Consider the following 18,610-nt stretch of genomic DNA (forward strand, 5'->3'; position numbering starts at 1 on the left):
ATTATGCGCATATATTTTTGTGGGGCTCATATCGAGATTCCACAAAATGATCTGAACCGTTAATTTTTTCGAAAATGTTTTTAGGAGGGTACGTATAAGAAATTAGCTCCAACAGATATTGGTGAGGACTTTCTTAGAAATCATAAGAAGAATCATTCTGTTTTGCCTTACGATTTCTGAAAAAGCTCTTACCAATATCTGTTAGAATTGATTTTTTACAAAAGTCTTTCAAAAAATATTTAAAAAAAAATAAACGATTCGGATTATTTTGTGGAGTGCCAATACGGGCTCCACAAAAATATATGTGCATGATATGTGCACATACACTTGTGTGGAATCATTACTGAAAAACCAGCCCTAATTTTACTCAACTTTACCCTGCCTCTCTCCACTCCGTCTCTCCACTCCCGCAGCCACACAGCCCCATTCCAAAACGAAGACTTTCAGCAACAACGGCGACGGTGACTCCGACCACAAATCGGCAGCCGTAACTCCGATCAGCCCAGGTATTTTGTTGTTCCTCTCAATATCTCGCCTCGTCATTTTCTCTCTCGATTACAAAATGTCTCTGTCTCTCTCGATCTCTCTCTTACTTCGTGTAACATTTTTCTTTTTTTTTTTTGATTCTATCTTCAATGAGAAGGCAGCACACCTCATCTCCACCCCGTTCCTCACCAGCCCGAACTCGCCAGCACCACCACCACACTCTGTGAGGTCTGGTATTCCTCCACTCTCCAATCTTTCGATTTCTTGGATTTTTGTTTTGCATGTGAGTTTTTAATTCAAATTTGTTGATTAAAGTTCGAATCGGAAGCTTCCAAGTCTCGTGGGTTTCTGCAGAGGGATCGAAATCTGGTCTTTGGTTGCTTTTTTAGTGTGGGCGATTTTCTAATAGGCTTTGGTCCTAGGGTTGTTTTTTTTAATCTGCAAACAGAAACGTGATTGGTTGTTGTTTAACCCTGTTGTCGATGGTGATAGCAAGATGATATAAAAAAATCTATACCTACACCAATCTTTTGTACTTTCCTCACTTTCGAAATCTTTTTCCCTATATTTTACTATTAAGTGCTGAAAGCTGAAATTTAGAGGGAGTTTAATATTATGATTCCCCTTTTTTAAATAATGTTAGAATAGTTTTTTAGTTTCCTGCTGTCTAATCGAAATGCGTGAATCCACATCGGTATCTATTTATATCACTAGCATTTAGAATTGTGAAATATTGCTATGGAATCTATATAACTAATCATTCACACTACTCGAAAATATAATTGAGAGAGGAATCAAAAGCTGAGTACATAAGGTCGCTAGTGCACTTGTGCAATATCTATTTTGCCCATTTCTGGTTATCTTGCTTCACATCAATTTGGCATAGTTCTTATCATTCTTGTCTTAAAACATAGAAGACATTGAAAATTATGGTGGCAGGATGGTATGTTGAAATGCGCATAAAGACTCAAATTCAACCACCATTTGAGAAGAAATGGTGCCAAGTTGGTTCCGTTTGAGTTCCTTACGAAAAATAAAAAAATCTTGTTCCTATGCTTTGCAGCACTCAAAAACTTATTTTTTCTTGTATTACTTCATATAAAGCAGACTGGTCTGCTTTATTTTAGAGTAGTGCTGCTACATTGTTGTATGTGCCAAGTAGTGCTGCTACATTATTTTACTGTGTGTTAATGGAATCCAAATGTTTTTTCTTATAGGAAAGATGACAAATAACAAGGTAAAGTATATCAAGCCCGGGGACATGGCCCAACAAGTGCCTGAATATGAGAGGAAAAGGCGTGAAAAAATGGAATTGAACCGCATGAGAATGACTGAATTAGGGTATCAGAAGATGGCAAATGCTTTGTTTGGTTCAAATAAGAAGAGAAAGACCAAACATACTATGGAGGCCAAAAATATGAGGGCCCGGGGTAATTTGTCTGACGAGGATTATCAGCAACCTGAGGATGCACCTGAGGATGAGGACGATGATGAGGACACTTGCAGTTATACCGATGATGAAGAATTGGTAAGTCATTAGTTTTATCAGAATTGTATTATGAATTGAAGGATTACAACTATGTCGTTAGTTATATTAGTTTTGTATAACATGGTGTCAGATTGATTCTATGAACGCACGAAAAAAGAACGCTGTTGCATCCACTCTCCAAACTGATCAGCTGCCTCCTATTGAGTCTACTATGGCTCTTTCCCTTGCCCAAGGTTCAAGGCCTGCCCCAGTTACAGTCGCTCCCACTCCTACTCCTACTCCTACCCAGGCGTTACCGGTTGAACAAGATGGTTTGTCTGCTACACCAAGTTCTTTACCACAACAGATGGTTAGAGGTATATTTTACAACAAAAAAAGAAGAAAGAAACTGAAATTCTCCCATATTATAATTGTAATATTCATACACAGTACTTTTTTTAAACTTGTCAGCTTCTACCTCGAGGCGTGTCCGGGGTGCTAACCGTGGAATTAACACAGAACGCATAATTGCTAGTGGTAGTGGCAAGAAACTTGTTGTAGAGATTCCTTTGGAGGTAGGAGCACCCATAGGTGAAAATGCCACAAGGTTCGCCACTTGGCTTGGTATACAAATTAGGATGGCAGCACCATTGAAGAATGTGGAGAAGTGGGATGATATTCCCTTTCATGTTAAAGCGCCCATCATACAGGCTACACGAGTAAAGTTTTCTTTCTGTTATTATTTTATTGCAAGTTCAGTGTTTTCCAATATTCCCCCTGTAATTCCTGCACTTTTAGACATAGTTTATCAATCAAGAATATTAAAAGAAACAATTGAGAGTAAAAGATATACATGGCTTATCAATCTAACTCCTTTTTGCTTATACTAAAGTTCTATAATATATGAATGAGTGCAGGATAAATTTGACATAGTGGGATATGATGAGAAAGAGCATGTGAGGCGTGGCGTCGACCGCAAGTGCAAAAAATTGTATAGAACCTGGCGTCACAATATGAAGGACCACTATGAAGCATTAGTGGAAGCTGGTAAGGATCCGTATGTCAATCCATATAAAGGAGTTAGTGGTGAAGATTGGGCATGGGTGATTGGTAACATCTGGGCTAATAAAGATAAAGAGGTAAAATTCAACTTCAAGTTAAGAAAATGAAATTCATTTGAATGAAATCCTTACAAGTGCTACTGTTATTGTATTTCTGCTACTGTGTCGGGGGTTCCAGATTTGCATCACTTATCTGCTACTGCATCACTTATCACTTATCACTTATCTTGCTGTTGCTGCTGTTATCCCATGGCTGCAGTTGGTTCATATAGTTGCTGCTGTTCTATTATTGTTCTTTGTTATGGCTATTGGTCCGGCTCACTAGGATGGTGTATGCTAAGGCTGCAAGCTGCTGAATCCTACGACTGCTACTGCTGTTCTGTTGTGTGCCGTATAACAACTCTGTTCTGCTGTTTTGTTCTGCTATCTGACAGCTCTGTTCTGTTCTGTTCTGCTGTTTTGGTCCGGCTCTGTTCTGTTCTGTTCTGTTCTGCTGTTCTGTTGTGTGCCTTATAACAGCTCTGTTCTGTTCTGTTCTGTTGCTGCTGTTATCCCATGGCTGTAATGGCAGCAGTTAGCTGCTGATCTGTTCTGTTTTGCTGCTGAACTGAACTGTTCTGTAACTATGGCTACTGAACTGTTCAGTTGCTGTTGTTCTGTTTTGCTGCTGTCTTTGCTTTGCTCTTTAGGTATTGGTACTAAAAAGGAAGAAAGCTCGATCAAAGGTACCTTTCAACCATACTATGGGGTCACAATCCTTCGCATCAGCTATGGCAGCTCAGACACATAAGCGTCGGGGTCAACGTCCCCACATTGCAGATTTTTACAGTTCAACCCATTATAATCAAAAGAAGAAGAAATGGGTAGCTCCGATATGTGAGCAACTACATGTAAGCATTGTAATAGAAGTTGCATCCCACACTTTATTTTTTTTCTTTCATGAAATTTATTCAATCCATATTTCCTTTGGTACTAGCTACTACTTGAGGCACGCCAGCAAGAGGATGATGCACGTTGCCAAGAGGCTGACGCGCTTGGGTTACCAATCACTATGCCACGAGGAGATGCCGATAGAAGTTCTTGGTAAGAAGTTTTATGTGAAGGAATATGGTGTTAGTTTGAAGTCATCATCATCGAAGCGGTCTAGTGGTCAATCACATGAAGAGGTGCGAGCTCTGACGAATGAAGTTGAGACACTCAAGGATGTGTGCAAACAACAAAACGATCAGGTTGAGACTTTGAAGGACTTGTGCCAAACGCAAAAAGAGACAATCCAAATGCAACAGGAGAAAATAAATGCATATGATGAAAAGTTTGCGCGCTTCGAGGCTGTTATGTCCGCTTATATGCATGGAAATCCTATTGGGGCAGGCTCTAATTGTCAGTAAGTAACTTCCGCTTCATTAGCCCTCAATCTTGGATTTATATATTTATTAGATTTCTGCAAATTCTGTTTCTTGATGACTGCAGTTTGCTTGAAATTATGTTTATTGATAGAGCACGGTGATACTAGATATAGCTAAAATATTTTGTTTAAGATCTGACATGCTATGCAATGAACATTTTATAGTAGTCTGGGTGTGGTTTTCTGGGAGCTTCTGAATTTTTGAAAATACCAATACAAATTCACGAGAATATGTTCCAACTAAATAGGTTAATTGGAGGATAGATGGTTCTATGAAGAACATTCACTATACCATTTCGACCTTAAGGCCCTTCACATACTCAACCATCGGATTACACATCTGTTCAGCTAGTTAATACATCATATCTTCAACGCCTCTCTCTACTGAACCAAGGGCAGCGTCCATGCGATTAAACGTGGCTTTGAAAAGCTTAAGTGCAGCGAGAAAGGTGCCATTGCTTTGACTTGGTGAACTGCAGTTATACATGCAATGTTCTGATGGTCTGATGGAGGCCTGATGGTTTGCAAGGTTTATCATCTTGGCTAGAATTGACCTGACTTTCGATTTTTCTGAGAAAGTGAACTAGTTGTGTTAGCTGCAGCCTTTGTTTCTGTAAGAGTTCCTTGCTTGCCATGGTTGCCTTAGTAGTGTAGCTTTCTACCTGTCGAAAGGAGTAGATAGGTGACCATATCCACGAACTTCGAAGGAACAATTATTCTTCAATCTTCATTGATTTGATGCAAGCACAAATAGCAAAAATATACATGGAAAATGCATCCCAAAGCTTAAATATGTTTTAACTAACAATGATGGTTTGCGGCTTAGATTTTTGGTCTATCCAACTTCATAAGGACACACAGTATCAGGCTTTAAAAGTGTGATAAAGCTTGAATTAATGTTGTTCATGTGTCGGACACGTGTCTGAAGTGTGTCCGGAGCGTGTCCATGTCTTACACGTTTCCGACACCGATACTTCGACTCTGGCAAAGTTTTGCTGCTACGTAGGTTGCATGTCATCGATATTATGTATGTAGAATGACATCAAAATTTGGGTTGGGTAGCTTGCTTAGTCACTCATGAGTCATGCCGTAATTCGTCATATAACAACTTGGAGCAAAATCTTTTTTTTTTTAGAACCTTTCGTAGGCTTGATTGACATTGTTACATTTATAATTACTTTCTTATTTTTTTGCAATTTTGTATAGGTAAATAAGGAGATGGAGTTGCTTTTTGGAAGCTAACCAAGATGGAGTTGAAAGACTTTTTGGTAGTTATTTTTGGAAGCTAACCAAGATGGAGTTGAAGACTTTTTGGTAGTTAAATAGAACACTTGTTCTAAGTTCTTTTTGGATATGGATGTTTAATAGTTTCGGTAATGTTGTTAAGTTTGAAGTGGTTATTGTTGGAGGATGAATGTTTTGAAAAGTTTTGAAGTTGGATGATGAATGTTGACTTAATGGATATTTGATTTGAATGATGTTTTGCTTCTTCCAAATTTAAGTTTTGCTAAGTTGAATTATAAGATACAAAAAAATTTGAAACTTTGTAAGCAGGTGAAAACAATATATGGAATAAATTGTATTTCTGCTAATGTCTTATTTTTGGTGACAAAAAGAGATTGTCACTGTTGTGTGTATACTACTACAATAGGTTATTGGTGACACACAATCGGTTGTCATGGTTGGTACTTTTAGTGACAATTTTTGTCACGAAATAATCTCTTTTCTGTGACAATATGATGCTGTCATTGTTATTGTCTGTGACATAATCACTTTTGTCACAGAAAGTCTCTCTTTCGTGACACCATATTGTTGTCACTGTTACTTTCAGTGACAGCTGTGTCACGGAAAATTTGTTTTCGGTGACACCAAATTCTTGTCACTGTTGACAACATTCCGTGACAATTACACAATTTTGTCACCATTGACTTTCAGTGTCATGGATACAATGACACCTCTTCTTGTGTCACCGAAGATAATAGGTGACAAAATTTGGACATTTGGTGACATTTTTGCATGTCACCGATGGTGTTTTTTCTTGTAGTGCCAACTCCAAGTGCCAAAACCCACCTGTACTCCCTTCAATATGACAACTCATCCACGCATGAATCAAATCCAGCCTACGGCATCTAACCCATTTAATTCCACTACTTGTATTAGTATATTCAAAACATATCCCAAATGTCCAGTATTTTAGCAATCCCCATCTGACTACCACCAATCACCGCCGCCACGCACATCAAGTAACCCACAACACAACACAAGCTGCCACTCACCAAACAACGTAAAATAATTTCCACCCAATTAAACCTCTCCTCTATAAAACGACATAGATGAAGGAAATAGAATTGATAAAAAATAATATTTAATCTTACCTTAAAGAACCAAAGGGAGAAAACAAAAGCTCCAAGATCACCACGGATAACCCACGTTGCTGCGGCTCTCTCTCTCGAATGGTGTGATCTCCAAATAAACCCTATTCCAATATACTTATAGGCTAAAACCACCAATAACCCAACCCACGTAGCCGCTTGCAACTAATAAAGGGATTGAGCATTAATTACAATACATAGCCTTAAGATTCCTAAAATTACAATAAGGCCATGAACATTTATAACATGCACTTAATAAATAATTAGTACCCAAACAAACATACTAAACGGCAACGAAACTATTTAAAATAAAGAAAATTCTAGGGTGTAACATGCTTGACTAGTTAGAGTGGCTCCAAATCGTTCTATTGGTTTTTGGTTCTTTTAGTCAAGTATGTAGCATTCATTGAGTTGGCACATTACAGAAAAATCAACCAAATATTTCTCAAGAAACGGGGAAGATGCGGGAGAACGGAAAAGACAAACGAGAAGACTCGAAAACATTCCTGCACATTTAAGAGACAAGGAGGAAATCATTTTCGACAGTTAACTAATGAGTAAAAGCAAAGATGGGTTAGGCTAGATCTTTTTTATTGTCTAAACGGATTAATCAGGCTAAAATCCACAACAAGATGGATTTTGAAATAGGTAATTCTCCTCATATATATATCAACTAAGAGTTCACTTAGCAAAACTAACATATCTAGAGCCCTTAAGATATAGACATATAGACAAACTTTATAGGGTATTTGAACGTCACGAACTGTCCCATAAGAAAACCAGCCATTGCTGCTACTTGTTTCTGGATGTCGTAGGTCGTGACAATATGCAATGAATTGAACTTCTTGTTTTTTTTTTCCGAAATCTAGTAAGGATTCCAATATCCGTCAATTTCTCTAATTTTTAGAAACTAAATAGAAAATTTCTAAAAGATTTTCAAAAATTTCGTTTATCAATCTTTGTATACTTTATTTAATTACTCATTTTTTTCGAATTAGAAAATTTCAATTAGGTGTATTCTTTCCTCGATCTTGACCAATTAATAGAAAAAATCACTTTTGTACAGCATGTTCTATTCGATACAAGTAGGAGAACAACCCGACACGGATCCACCTTAACCCATCCTAGATCAACTGTCTTAAGGTTATCGTACCAGTTTTGATAACATTCTCATGTCACAACCAAGTCAATAATAATATTTCCAGAATTTATGTGTGCAAAACACATAAGTAATAAATGGGTTTTCATTTAGTTTTTTTTTTTTTTGAATTTTTTTTCTCTTGAGAGAAGTTTTTGTGAACGGTTGCAACATCTTTTCACATGAATTGTGAATAGATAAGTATAATACCCATTTATGTGGTATGTGTTAATTTGAAAGTGATATGTGATGCAGGGAGGCGAATTGGAATAGAAGAACGCGCAACAAAGACAATCACGAATAAGCATGAACTAGAGGTACTTTCTCTACGAATACACAATAATGAGATAAATCTTGTTTTTCATTAATCAATAAACAACTCTGTTGCCCTAATGGCTACAATCTTATTATATAGTACTAGTAGCTACCCTAGAATTAAAAAGGAATAAAAATATTAGCAAGCAACCCTAATTTTTGTAAAACAAGAAAACATAAAATAGAAAACTGACTCAACCTAAATTAAGAAACTAAATAATTCTATTTAATAATCCTAAATTATAAGATTCCTAACAAAATACTAAAACTAAAACCGTAAAATAAAATACTAATAAATTACTATTTTTCAAAAAATCTAATCTACATTAGTATGTGGTATGTGCCTAAGAGCATCCGCAGTGGGAATAATCAAAACCAATAATCAAAATGTGTCATGTCAGCATTTGATTATCCATTTAGTTCATAATTAAATTTAACAACTTTTACCTTCACATTGGTTATTTTGCATCCTCAACAAAACAAACCCCCACAATACACAATGCACATATGTCTAATCGCAAACGAATTCCAATCAAGCACCCGACCACACTAAATTATTCGTTTCGATGAGACGATTCCAATGTGGAGTGTTTTTGAATTATTGAATTTTGAGTTTAATTATTGAGTTTTGATTATTGGTAAATGTTGTTAAGTTTGATTATGGAATAAGTGAAATTTGGTTATTTGCTAAAAGACTTGTAACTTTGCTTATTACAATGTGGAGTATTTTTTGAGCATTATTGTTAAATTTACTTATCCACACTCATTTGCTTATTACAATGCGGATGCTCTAAGTCCTGGGGATAACTTCAAGGAGAAGTGAGCTAGTTACGGAATTTCAAAAAAAAAAGAAAAGAAATTTATATTTAGATAGGGATGTTTATTAGAAGGATGCCTTTGAATAGTCATGACCCATCCAAACAAATCGGTGTCTACAATAGCCATAACCCTACCACTCTCAAGAGAGAGAGAGAGAGCTAGAGAGAGAGAGATCCATGAATGACCCTTCATGAAATGGTGTCCTCAAAAGACATGATCGTGAGAGAGAGAGAGAGAGATCCATGAATGACCCTTCACGAAATGGTGTCCTCAAAAGACATGATCGTTTATCTATTAAAAACAATTTTCCCCGGAAAACAGGGAAGACGGAAAAAGGGAAAAGACAAACGGGAAGACTCTGAAAATATTCCTGCACATTAAAGAGACAACGAAGAAATCATTTTTGACAATTGACTAATGATCGAAAGCAAAGATGTGTTAATCCTAGTTGAACGGTCTTGAGTTATGCCACTGCTTGTTCAAACCACTATCATGTCACACCCATGTCAGCAAAAATATTCATAGAAATAAACTCGTATATGAAACAAAATAAAAAGAGGAGTGCTAGGGACAAAGAAAATAGGTAAAGAATTGACCCTTAAAGTGTACATGAATGGCTCCAATTCAGTGTGCAGTGCATCTGAGCCGTTCATGTATATGAATGGCTCAATTATTTGCCCATTTTCTTTGTACTTAGCATTTCTCAAATAAAAATTGTCTGTGATGAGATCCTGGGGAAGGGATTTCCATAAGGGAGAAACACACTTGAAGCGGTAAAGAGATTTGACGGGTAATCGGGAGAGTATATTGTCTGTGATGAGATCCTGGGGAAGGGATCCGCCGTTCGACTTGGCCACCGCCGATGGGGTTTCAAATTGATGGGAGAGGAGAGTTTTTTGGGTGGTTGTGGAGGGTGGTGGTAAGTGGCAGGGAGATGCTTTTATAAGCATAATAAGTCGTTGATGGGAGATGGTTACGATCAAAACCCAAAATAAAAAAAGACTGGAGAGGGTCAAGTCAACTCGACCAGCTGCAGTGAGAGGAGCTATTGGAAAATTATTTAATGGAGATTAAATTATTTTACATCGCTGGATAAGTATTTGTTTTTTTCAAATCAATTGCGTTGCGTCACGTCGCCACGTTCTATTTATTGGGACCACTGTTTTGATAACGTGGGGCAATGTAATTGATTTGAAAAAAATTAAAATTTATACCAGAGCTGATATATATAATTTATTCTCTCATTTCTTGTTCCGCAAGCAATGTGGTGTCGACGGAAACTTAAATATTAAACTACTAGTAATTTAATTTCAGAATGTCGTGATTAAATGCGTGGTAATCAAAACTTATGCGTACAGACCACGTAAAATGCATGGTAATGAAAACTCTCACGTTGACGATGTCTCATGACCTTTAATTCATTTAATAATCACATTGGCCGAACAAAAAAGGAATAAAGAGAAGTCTAACACTAAAGACAAATACTAATTAATATGCTTGGTATTAGTTTTATTTTCTGCGAATCCGATCTCGCTAGGCGACTTTGAAATATGGCTACAATTACTGTGCTCTGATTGCCATCTCTAATGGTTTGTCCGGTCTGTTGAGGACCATTTGCCCCCATAAGATTCCTCTCTGTTGTGTCAGCTTTCGCCTCACAGTTGAATACAATTCTCACATTTGCAAAAAAAAAAAAAAACCATTTTATTCGTTACAGATTAAAAGAAAAATACATGAAGAAACTTCTCTTTATCGAACATTTGTAGTGCTTGATCGGTGTTAATTTGTTTCACAATTATCTTTCCGATCATCACTCTAACAATTTATTTCATGTTATCCAACCAGGCGGCCGCAAATCTCTGCAAAATGAGTATTTTGGATCATCATGGTGTGCTCGATGTTTATCCCAACAAGGGTCCGATTATGGGTATCGATGGAGGTTGTACCTATAGGGTGCAAAGAATTACAAGACCTACTTTAAGGACTATATGATTGATCCAAGCTGTTCATTAATTTTAGGATAATTTATCATGTAGCCTTTTGAAAATTAGGTTCGGTGTAGATATAAGTTTGACCCAATTATTCAACTTTTTATTGAGAATCTAGAATCATGAATTTTGAATGGAGGTTTGATAATTTGATCAGTATGTACAATTATCCGATCGAGCTAACCATTTACGGATTACTCAAAAATTTATTCTAAAATTATTGAACAACTAGAATTGAGCCCACCAATCCCCATCGCTGAAGGTAAGATAATCACTGTAGTTAACTTAACCCTTTTCTGGGCTCTCCCTTCTCACTATAGTTAACTTAAAATGATTGCAGAAACTCGACCCATGAGACTTCCTAAAGCCACGCAACTCATTCGCATAAGCTAACCACCTTAAGTGGTAGTTTTCCTTCATTAACGAATAAATGTTATCGAAGATGGAGTATAAGGGAGCATGAATATATTGTATTTTTTTCCGCAATTCTTACTCTCAAGTAGTGTACAATTCAAAAAAACAAACAATCAGGGACATGGTGGTCTGTGGCATTTCGACTAGATTTACATTTGGGGTCGTACTCATTGAGTGTCACAAAATGAACAATTCAATCATAATGATGATGTGCCCTCTGTAAAGTCTAACAAGCTGCACAACACTGTCGTAGTGCGGTGGCTGACTAAGGCAACCCTTGAGCCTCTTCAATTGACTTATTTTTATAAGAGATAAACACATTGAAACTTACAAATAAACGCCACGGGCAAGGTATGAAATTGAGATTAAACCGGTAGATAAAGAACTTGTTTGTACTTGGTTCACTAAAACGAAATGTTCATTTGGCCATTCGGGTCAAAATCATTTTACAATGTTTGAACGGTATGAGCAATTTAAAAATGACACGCATATTCATCAATGAACAAGAAATTTGGGAGGGAGGAAGTATTTCATTTGCCAGAAACCGATGGGATATGATTTGGCTGGGTTTCTTAATCTCAGAGGATGTACCCATCGAGAAGCCACCGTACGTAATCTTCAATATCATCTCGAAATTTACATGTGGGGTCCTAAATCGAATCATATATAGTAGTTTAATGATTTTAAATCAATTCAAAATATGCCTTATTGATTTAAATTCGAAAAAAGTTAAAAACATGCATTTTTCCAATTAAATGCAATTACGTTGTCCAGCTAATTAATCCTCATTCCTGGAATTACAATTTACAACGTTACACCTCAGTACTATACCTATATATAAAGGCCGCTGGGTTTAAGAAAGATATAAACACCATCTAATAAACCTATCTTACAGGCCATATCCCTAAATTACCCTTCTGAAATGACAGGAACCAAAGTGAACCTTGAATACATAGCAAAAGATGCTGAAAGGAAATCCACCTTCAAAAGAAGAAAGAAAGGCTCGATGAAGAAGGTGGAGGAGCTTAGCATCCTGTGCGCAGTCGATGCTTGCGCAATCATTTTCTGCCCTTATGATCCTGAGCCAGACGTTTGGCCGTCACAATTGGAAGCTCAACAGATCATCGCGAAGCTCAGGAACACGTCCCCGTTAGAGAGAAACAGAAGAATGATGGATCAAAAAGATTTCATAAGCCAACAACTCACAAGGGTAAATGAGCAAGTGGCTAAACAACATAGGGAAGTTCGGCACAAGGAGATGACCAATATATATCATGTTTGAGTGCTTGAACGACAAAGGGTTTGAGTATTTGAACATGTCTGACCTGAACGATTTAACTTCTCTGTTGAGCCAAAACATAAGGGCTATTGAAAGGAGAATATAATTTCTTGAATAAAAGCATAATGGTGGTGAGTAAAATGGGAAGCGGCGGCAGTGAGGCGCGAGTGCTAGGAGTCTTAGTTTCATTTATTTCAATTTTAGTATCACACATGTTTAATGTTGTTGGTTCCTGACTTTTGTCATTTTTCGACTATAATAATGAGTTTTATGTTTTTCTTCCTTACTGCCATTTCACATGAATGACAATCGAATGTTTAGCACATGACACAAACCGCTTTCTAGTTTTTGATTGTTTTTTCTTTCTTATAACAAACGTAGATGCATCAATTGTGTAGCTACCTCTAGTTAGATGATTTTCATTTTTACGTGATCTTCAAATTAAATAAGCGGCTCGAGTTAATGAAACGAAGACATTGATATGCCCCATTTTGAAACATAGAAGGATAATAATTAGAGAAAAATATTGGAAGGAGAGAATCCCTAGTGCAAAAATAAATAGAACTAGAGAGTAAAACATGACAATAAAGACCACACAAGACACAATATACAAGACATGGACATCCTATTAACTATCACTCATACAAAAGATTAACTCACCCTGGCCATCCTAATAATAAATATCAGTCATCAACATTTAAAAAAAAAAAAAAACTGAAGAAGCTTCTCGTCATAATTTCCTCTCAATTCCTCCTACATGAAAAGGAGAGACAAGGCTCTCGACATAGGTGCTCCCATATCTAAATTTAGTCGGAATGCCGCAAATCACTATGTCCCTCTCTGTGAATTTTTGTGGATTGTACACAACCAAGTGCTTCTCTCCATAGGTATCAAACAACAAAAATTCGTCTTCCGCCAACATACCCACCACATGAAATATGGACAATCCAAAACACATCGTGAATTTGGTCCAAGGCTCTCTTACCCCGTAGTCTTTCATCATGCAAACCTTATTTCCCCGCTCACTAACCGAACAAAGAGAACCTCCAAGAACCACCACGTCATAATAGTCATAATCCCCACTCTCGCATCTACCTAACGAAGTAGGCATCGGCACTTCCTTGAAAATCTCACCCGATAAATCAAACTCAGTAATAATAAAATTAGAACCATTCCCATTCCAACTAAGGTAATGGAGGCATCCATTCAAGAAAACCCCACTAGATTTTCCCACAATATACCGATGAAAATCTTCTCTTCTCCTCCAAGCATTCGTTTTTAGTGAATAGACAGCCAAGGTCGTAATGCTACACCGATTTTCATAAAAAGATGAGAGCATCAGAATTACCTTGTAATCATCTGTCGATGAGTCGTAACCCAGTCCATACACATTCGGCACAACATACGAATTCGAATTTTGGACAAATGGACGTACGGGTAGTTTCTTACATTCTCTAGTGGATGGATTCAACAAAAATATGGATTTGTCACTACGGGAAACTAGAAGCAAACCATCGCAAGAACTCAAAACCTGGACCCACTTCTCGTCGTTGTGTTGTTCCACGGAAGGAACCTTAAGTTTTGTGGAGGTCGGATTTACGTCGTTGTAATCCACCGAGTTGAGATTGCCAAAGCGGGAAATGATAATGATTTTTTGTTCAGGATATTTAGAGTTTTTGGTCTTGGTTCAATTGAGGTGGGTTTTGGCGAAATGGGGGTCGGAGATGAGGGATTTCCATAAGGGAGAAACACACTTGAAGCGGTAAAGAGATTTGACGAGTAGTCGAGAGAGTATATTGTCTGTGATGAGATCCTGGGGAAGGGTTCCGCCATTCGACATGGCCACCGCCGATGGGGTTTCAAATCGATGGGTGAGAAGTTTTTTGGGTGGTTCTGTGGAGGGTGGTGGTAAGTGGCAGAGCTTGGCGGTGGAGATGCTTTTATAAGCATAGTAATAAGTCGTTGATGGGAGATGGTTACGATCAAAACCCAAAATAAAAAAAGATTGGAGAGGGTCAAGTCAACTCGATCTGCTGCAGTGAGAGGTGCTGTTGGAAAATTATTTCATGGAGATTAAATTATTTTACATCGCCGGGTAAGCATTTGTTTTCTTCAAATCAATTACGTTGCGCCACGTCACCACGTTCTACTTATTCGAACCACTATTTTGATGACATGGAGCAATTTAATTGATTTGAAAGAAATTAAAATTTATACCGGGACCGGTATAAATAATTTATTCTCTCATTTCATGTTCAGCAAGCAATGCGGTGGCGACGGAAACTTAAATATTAAACTACTAGTAATTTAATTTCAGAATGTCGTGAGTGTGCAGACCACGTAAAATGCGTGGTGATAAAAACTATCACGTTGACCATGTCTCATGATTATTTAATAATCACATTAGCCAAACAAAAAAGGAATAAAGAGAAGTCTACACTAAAGACAATTACTAATTAATATGTTTGGTATTAGTTTTATTTTTTGCGAATCTGATCTCGCTAGGTGACTTTGAAATATGGCTATACTTACTGTGCTGCTCTGATTGCATGCCATCTTTAATGGTTTGTGTGGTCTGTTGAGGCCCATTTGCCCCTATGGGTTCCTTTCTGTTGCGTAGGCTTTCGCCTTATAATTGAATACAATTCTCACATTTGCAAAAAAAAAAAAAAAAAAAAACCGTTTATTTGTTACGGATTAAAGGAAAAATAGTAAAATACATGAAGAAGCTTCTCTTTCATTGCAACTAGGGGTGGCAAACGGGTGGGTTTGGGTCAAATTGGGTAAGTTGTTAGTGGGTTAGGTCTTTAATGAGTCATTGACCCATTTAGACCCATTAACTATGAGTCTAATTACCCATACCCAACCCGACCCATTTATTTTAAAGCAAACCCGACCCGCCCATTAACCCAATTACATATATACTAAAAATTATGATCGAAAAATTAGAAAAGTAAAGAAAAATTATGATCGAAACTCATAAATTTTTTCAAAAAGACGAGAATAAGTAATTTTTTTTGTCTTATTGATTTTTTTTTGTCTTTATTCAAAAAATTATAAGTTTCGATCAAATTTTTTTATTTTTCCGATTCCTCTCATCAAAACAAATTAATAAGTCACAAAAATATGACACAAAACAAAAAAAATGCAAAAAAAAATTGAATAAGGACAAAAAAATAAGTCAATTTTTTAATCCAAACCCTTTACGGGACTACCAAGAGAGAAATTTATTCACGGCGGAGCACAATTTCACGGGTTCATTCGCGCAATTAATGGATGAGATGTGTTTTCAATTTTGACTGGTCAAAATAATTGTTACCGGTCACAATTGATTTTTAATTCGAACCATTCAAAATATTTTTGGACGCGTGTGATTTAGCACAAAACAATTGAATAAAAAAGAGAGAGAAGGCCATGCTCCTGGGAGAGGAGAGAGAGGGAGGGGGCGGAGAGGATAGAGAGAGAGGGGGGGGGGGGGGGGGGGGGGGTACTCCTCCACTTCCCAATTGCAAAAGAGACCAATTAAGAGATGGAATTTGGTGGGTTACTTTCATTGCCCATTAGGTCATTTAAGTTGACCCAATTGATGCCCAATTATGACCCAACTAATAATGGGTTAGTTGGGTTTGAACTCATTCTTACCCAACTAATAAATGGGTTGGGTTGGGTCTATTTTCTAATTGATGGGTCTGGATTTGTTAATGGGTCTGAGTTCAATTTGCCATCTCTAATTGCAACCAATCCCTCCTCGAAGATGAGGTGAGAGGAGGCTTTCAACGTAGGTGACCCCAAATGTAAATCTAGTTGAAATGCCACAAACCACCACGTTCCCTCATTGTTTCTTTTTTTGAATTGTACACGACCAATTTCTCTCTATGAACTCTACCTCGTATTACTCCATTGCCTTTCAACAAATATTCGTTTTTCCCCCAACAAACACAACAATTTCACTGTAGACATTCCAGGCATATCGATTGTAAGTTTGATCCAAGATTCTCTTATCCCGTATTCCTCTATCATTCAAGCTTCAACATGGCCGCGACGGTGGCTAAAAACCAAACAAAGACGATCCCCGAGAACCTCCAACGTATAGTACGTGTCATTCTCGGTATCATCCAACCAAGTAGGCAGCGGCACTTCCCTTAAAACCTCGTCGGAGAAATCAAAAGCAACAAATGTGAAGGAATGGTCAGAATCACCCCTCCAACAGCGGCAATGGAGACGCCCATTCAAGAAAAGCCCACGAGAACCTTCCACCAGGACATAACGGGAATCTTCAATTCTCCTCCAAGCTTTAGTTTTCAGAGAATAGACAAGGGGATGGAGTGATTTTGCCGCTCCTCCTTTTTGATAATGCCACTCTTCTTTGTGTCTTTTTTAAATGATTTGTTTTGTGAGAGAGTGAGAGTGGTATTAATAAAAAGAGGAGTGACAAAATCAATTATCAACGGACAACAACAATCGTATTTTCATCGCGAGAAGATTTAGGTGAAATGTAATAGGAAGAAAGCATCACAACCTTGTAATCATCTGTAAAGGGATCGTAACCGACACCGCACACAGTAGTGGCGAACCCACCACCCGGATTGAGTGCAAAAGGTATTGTGGGAAGTTTCTTACATTCTCTAGCGGCTGGATTCAACAAGAAGAGTTCCGTACCTTGACGGAAACTATGTCGATGGGAAACTAGAAGCAAACCATTGCAAGAGCTCCATACAACGACTCGATTTTCGGGGGTGCTCTGTTGTTCCCCCATAGGAAAATCAAGCTTTGTGGCGATCGGATTTATATTGGCGAAATTGATGGAGTATTAGTTTAATCAAATCAATCACAAATCTAATTTTCATTTGCTTTCTGAATTAAATTAAAAATTAATTTTAAGTACTGTAATTCAGCTTTTTACTTTTCGTGGATGATCTCGGACTTAACTGCTATTCTTTTGCATAATTGTTAATTCCCTGTTTTATAAATTATATTGAGAAATGATTTTGCCACTTCTTTTTTTGTTAACGCCATTCCCCTGCAAGTATATTTTTGGTGCAAAAATACACTTACAGGGAAGTGACGTTAACAATAAAGGAGAGACAAAATCAGCAGCCATTATATTTTTAATAAAAAACAAAAGACCATCCAACTTGAAGAAATCGTCCAAACGAAAATGATACACCCACCGCCCACCAACCACCGCTCCGCCCACTGCACGCTCGCCGAGCCCACTCCGGCCACCGGACAGCCGATCCGAACCGTTCAAAAATTCTAAAAAAAAAAACCGAGTGGGTCTATGCAAGAATCAACGGCATCCGAAGTGTGTAAGTGCTCGAACCAATCTTTCATTTTTTAATGGCTCGGATCATCTAATTTTTGGAAGTTCGGATCGAGCACTTACACACGTCGGATGCCATTTATTCTAGCGTAAGCCCACTCGGTTTTTTTTTTAGAAATTTTGGACGGTTCGGATCGGCCGTCTGGTGGCCGGAGTGGGCCCGGCAAACGTGCGGTGGGCGGAGCGGTGGGTGGTGGGTGTATCATTGTCCGTTTACAAAAATGATACACCCACCGCCCACCAACCACCGCTCCGCCCACCGCACGCTCGCCGAGCCCACTCCGGCCATAGGACGGCCGATCCGAACCGTTCAAAAATTCTAAAAAAAAAAACTGAGTGGGCCTAAGTAAGAATCAACGGCATCCGAAGTGTGTAAGTGCTCGAACCAATCTTTCATTTTTTAATGGCTCGGATCATCTAATTTTTGGAAGTTCGGATCGAGCACTTACACACGTCGGATGCCATTTATTCTCACGAAGGGGCCCACTCGGTTTTTTTTTATAGAATTTTTGGACTGTTCGGATCGGCCGTCCGGTGGCCGG

At 37.9% G+C, this 18,610-nt stretch overlaps 1 protein-coding gene across 7 annotated transcripts; it reads left to right on the plus strand.

Annotated features, from left to right (window-relative positions):
• Window positions 1-378: 378 nt before the first annotated feature.
• LOC131312369 (uncharacterized) lies at window positions 379-5,898 on the plus strand. Of its 7 annotated transcripts, XM_058340080.1 has the most exons (9): window positions 379-506; window positions 644-719; window positions 1,704-2,014; window positions 2,106-2,331; window positions 2,426-2,673; window positions 2,872-3,093; window positions 3,705-3,905; window positions 3,992-4,098; window positions 5,627-5,741. In XM_058340080.1, exons 3-9 carry the CDS (start codon window positions 1,709-1,711, stop codon window positions 5,628-5,630), a joined length of 1,314 nt encoding a protein of 437 aa, XP_058196063.1. In that variant the 5' UTR covers window positions 379-506; window positions 644-719; window positions 1,704-1,708; the 3' UTR covers window positions 5,631-5,741. The 7 variants fall into 7 exon arrangements, with proteins under 7 accessions (XP_058196063.1, XP_058196084.1, XP_058196071.1 ...); XM_058340101.1 differs by lacking the exons at window positions 3,705-3,905; window positions 3,992-4,098; window positions 5,627-5,741 and adding exons at window positions 3,450-3,634; window positions 4,302-4,530; XM_058340088.1 differs by lacking the exon at window positions 5,627-5,741 and having other exon boundaries at window positions 2,474-2,673; window positions 3,992-4,527.
• Window positions 5,899-18,610: the final 12,712 nt, after the last annotated feature.

Source organism: Rhododendron vialii, chromosome 2a (assembly GCF_030253575.1).
Source record: "Rhododendron vialii isolate Sample 1 chromosome 2a, ASM3025357v1".
In the NCBI taxonomy this organism is placed as follows: domain Eukaryota; kingdom Viridiplantae; phylum Streptophyta; class Magnoliopsida; order Ericales; family Ericaceae; genus Rhododendron; species Rhododendron vialii.

Bases quoted from the DNA above. Each gene is read 5' to 3' on its own strand.
- LOC131312369 (XM_058340080.1), top strand. From the start codon at position 1,709: ATGACAAATAACAAGGTAAAGTATATCAAGCCCGGGGACATGGCCCAA. The intron at 2,015-2,105 runs GTAAGTCATTAG...ACATGGTGTCAG, and splicing joins ATACCGATGATGAAGAATTG to ATTGATTCTATGAACGCACG. The intron at 3,906-3,991 runs GTAAGCATTGTA...CTTTGGTACTAG, and splicing joins CGATATGTGAGCAACTACAT to CTACTACTTGAGGCACGCCA.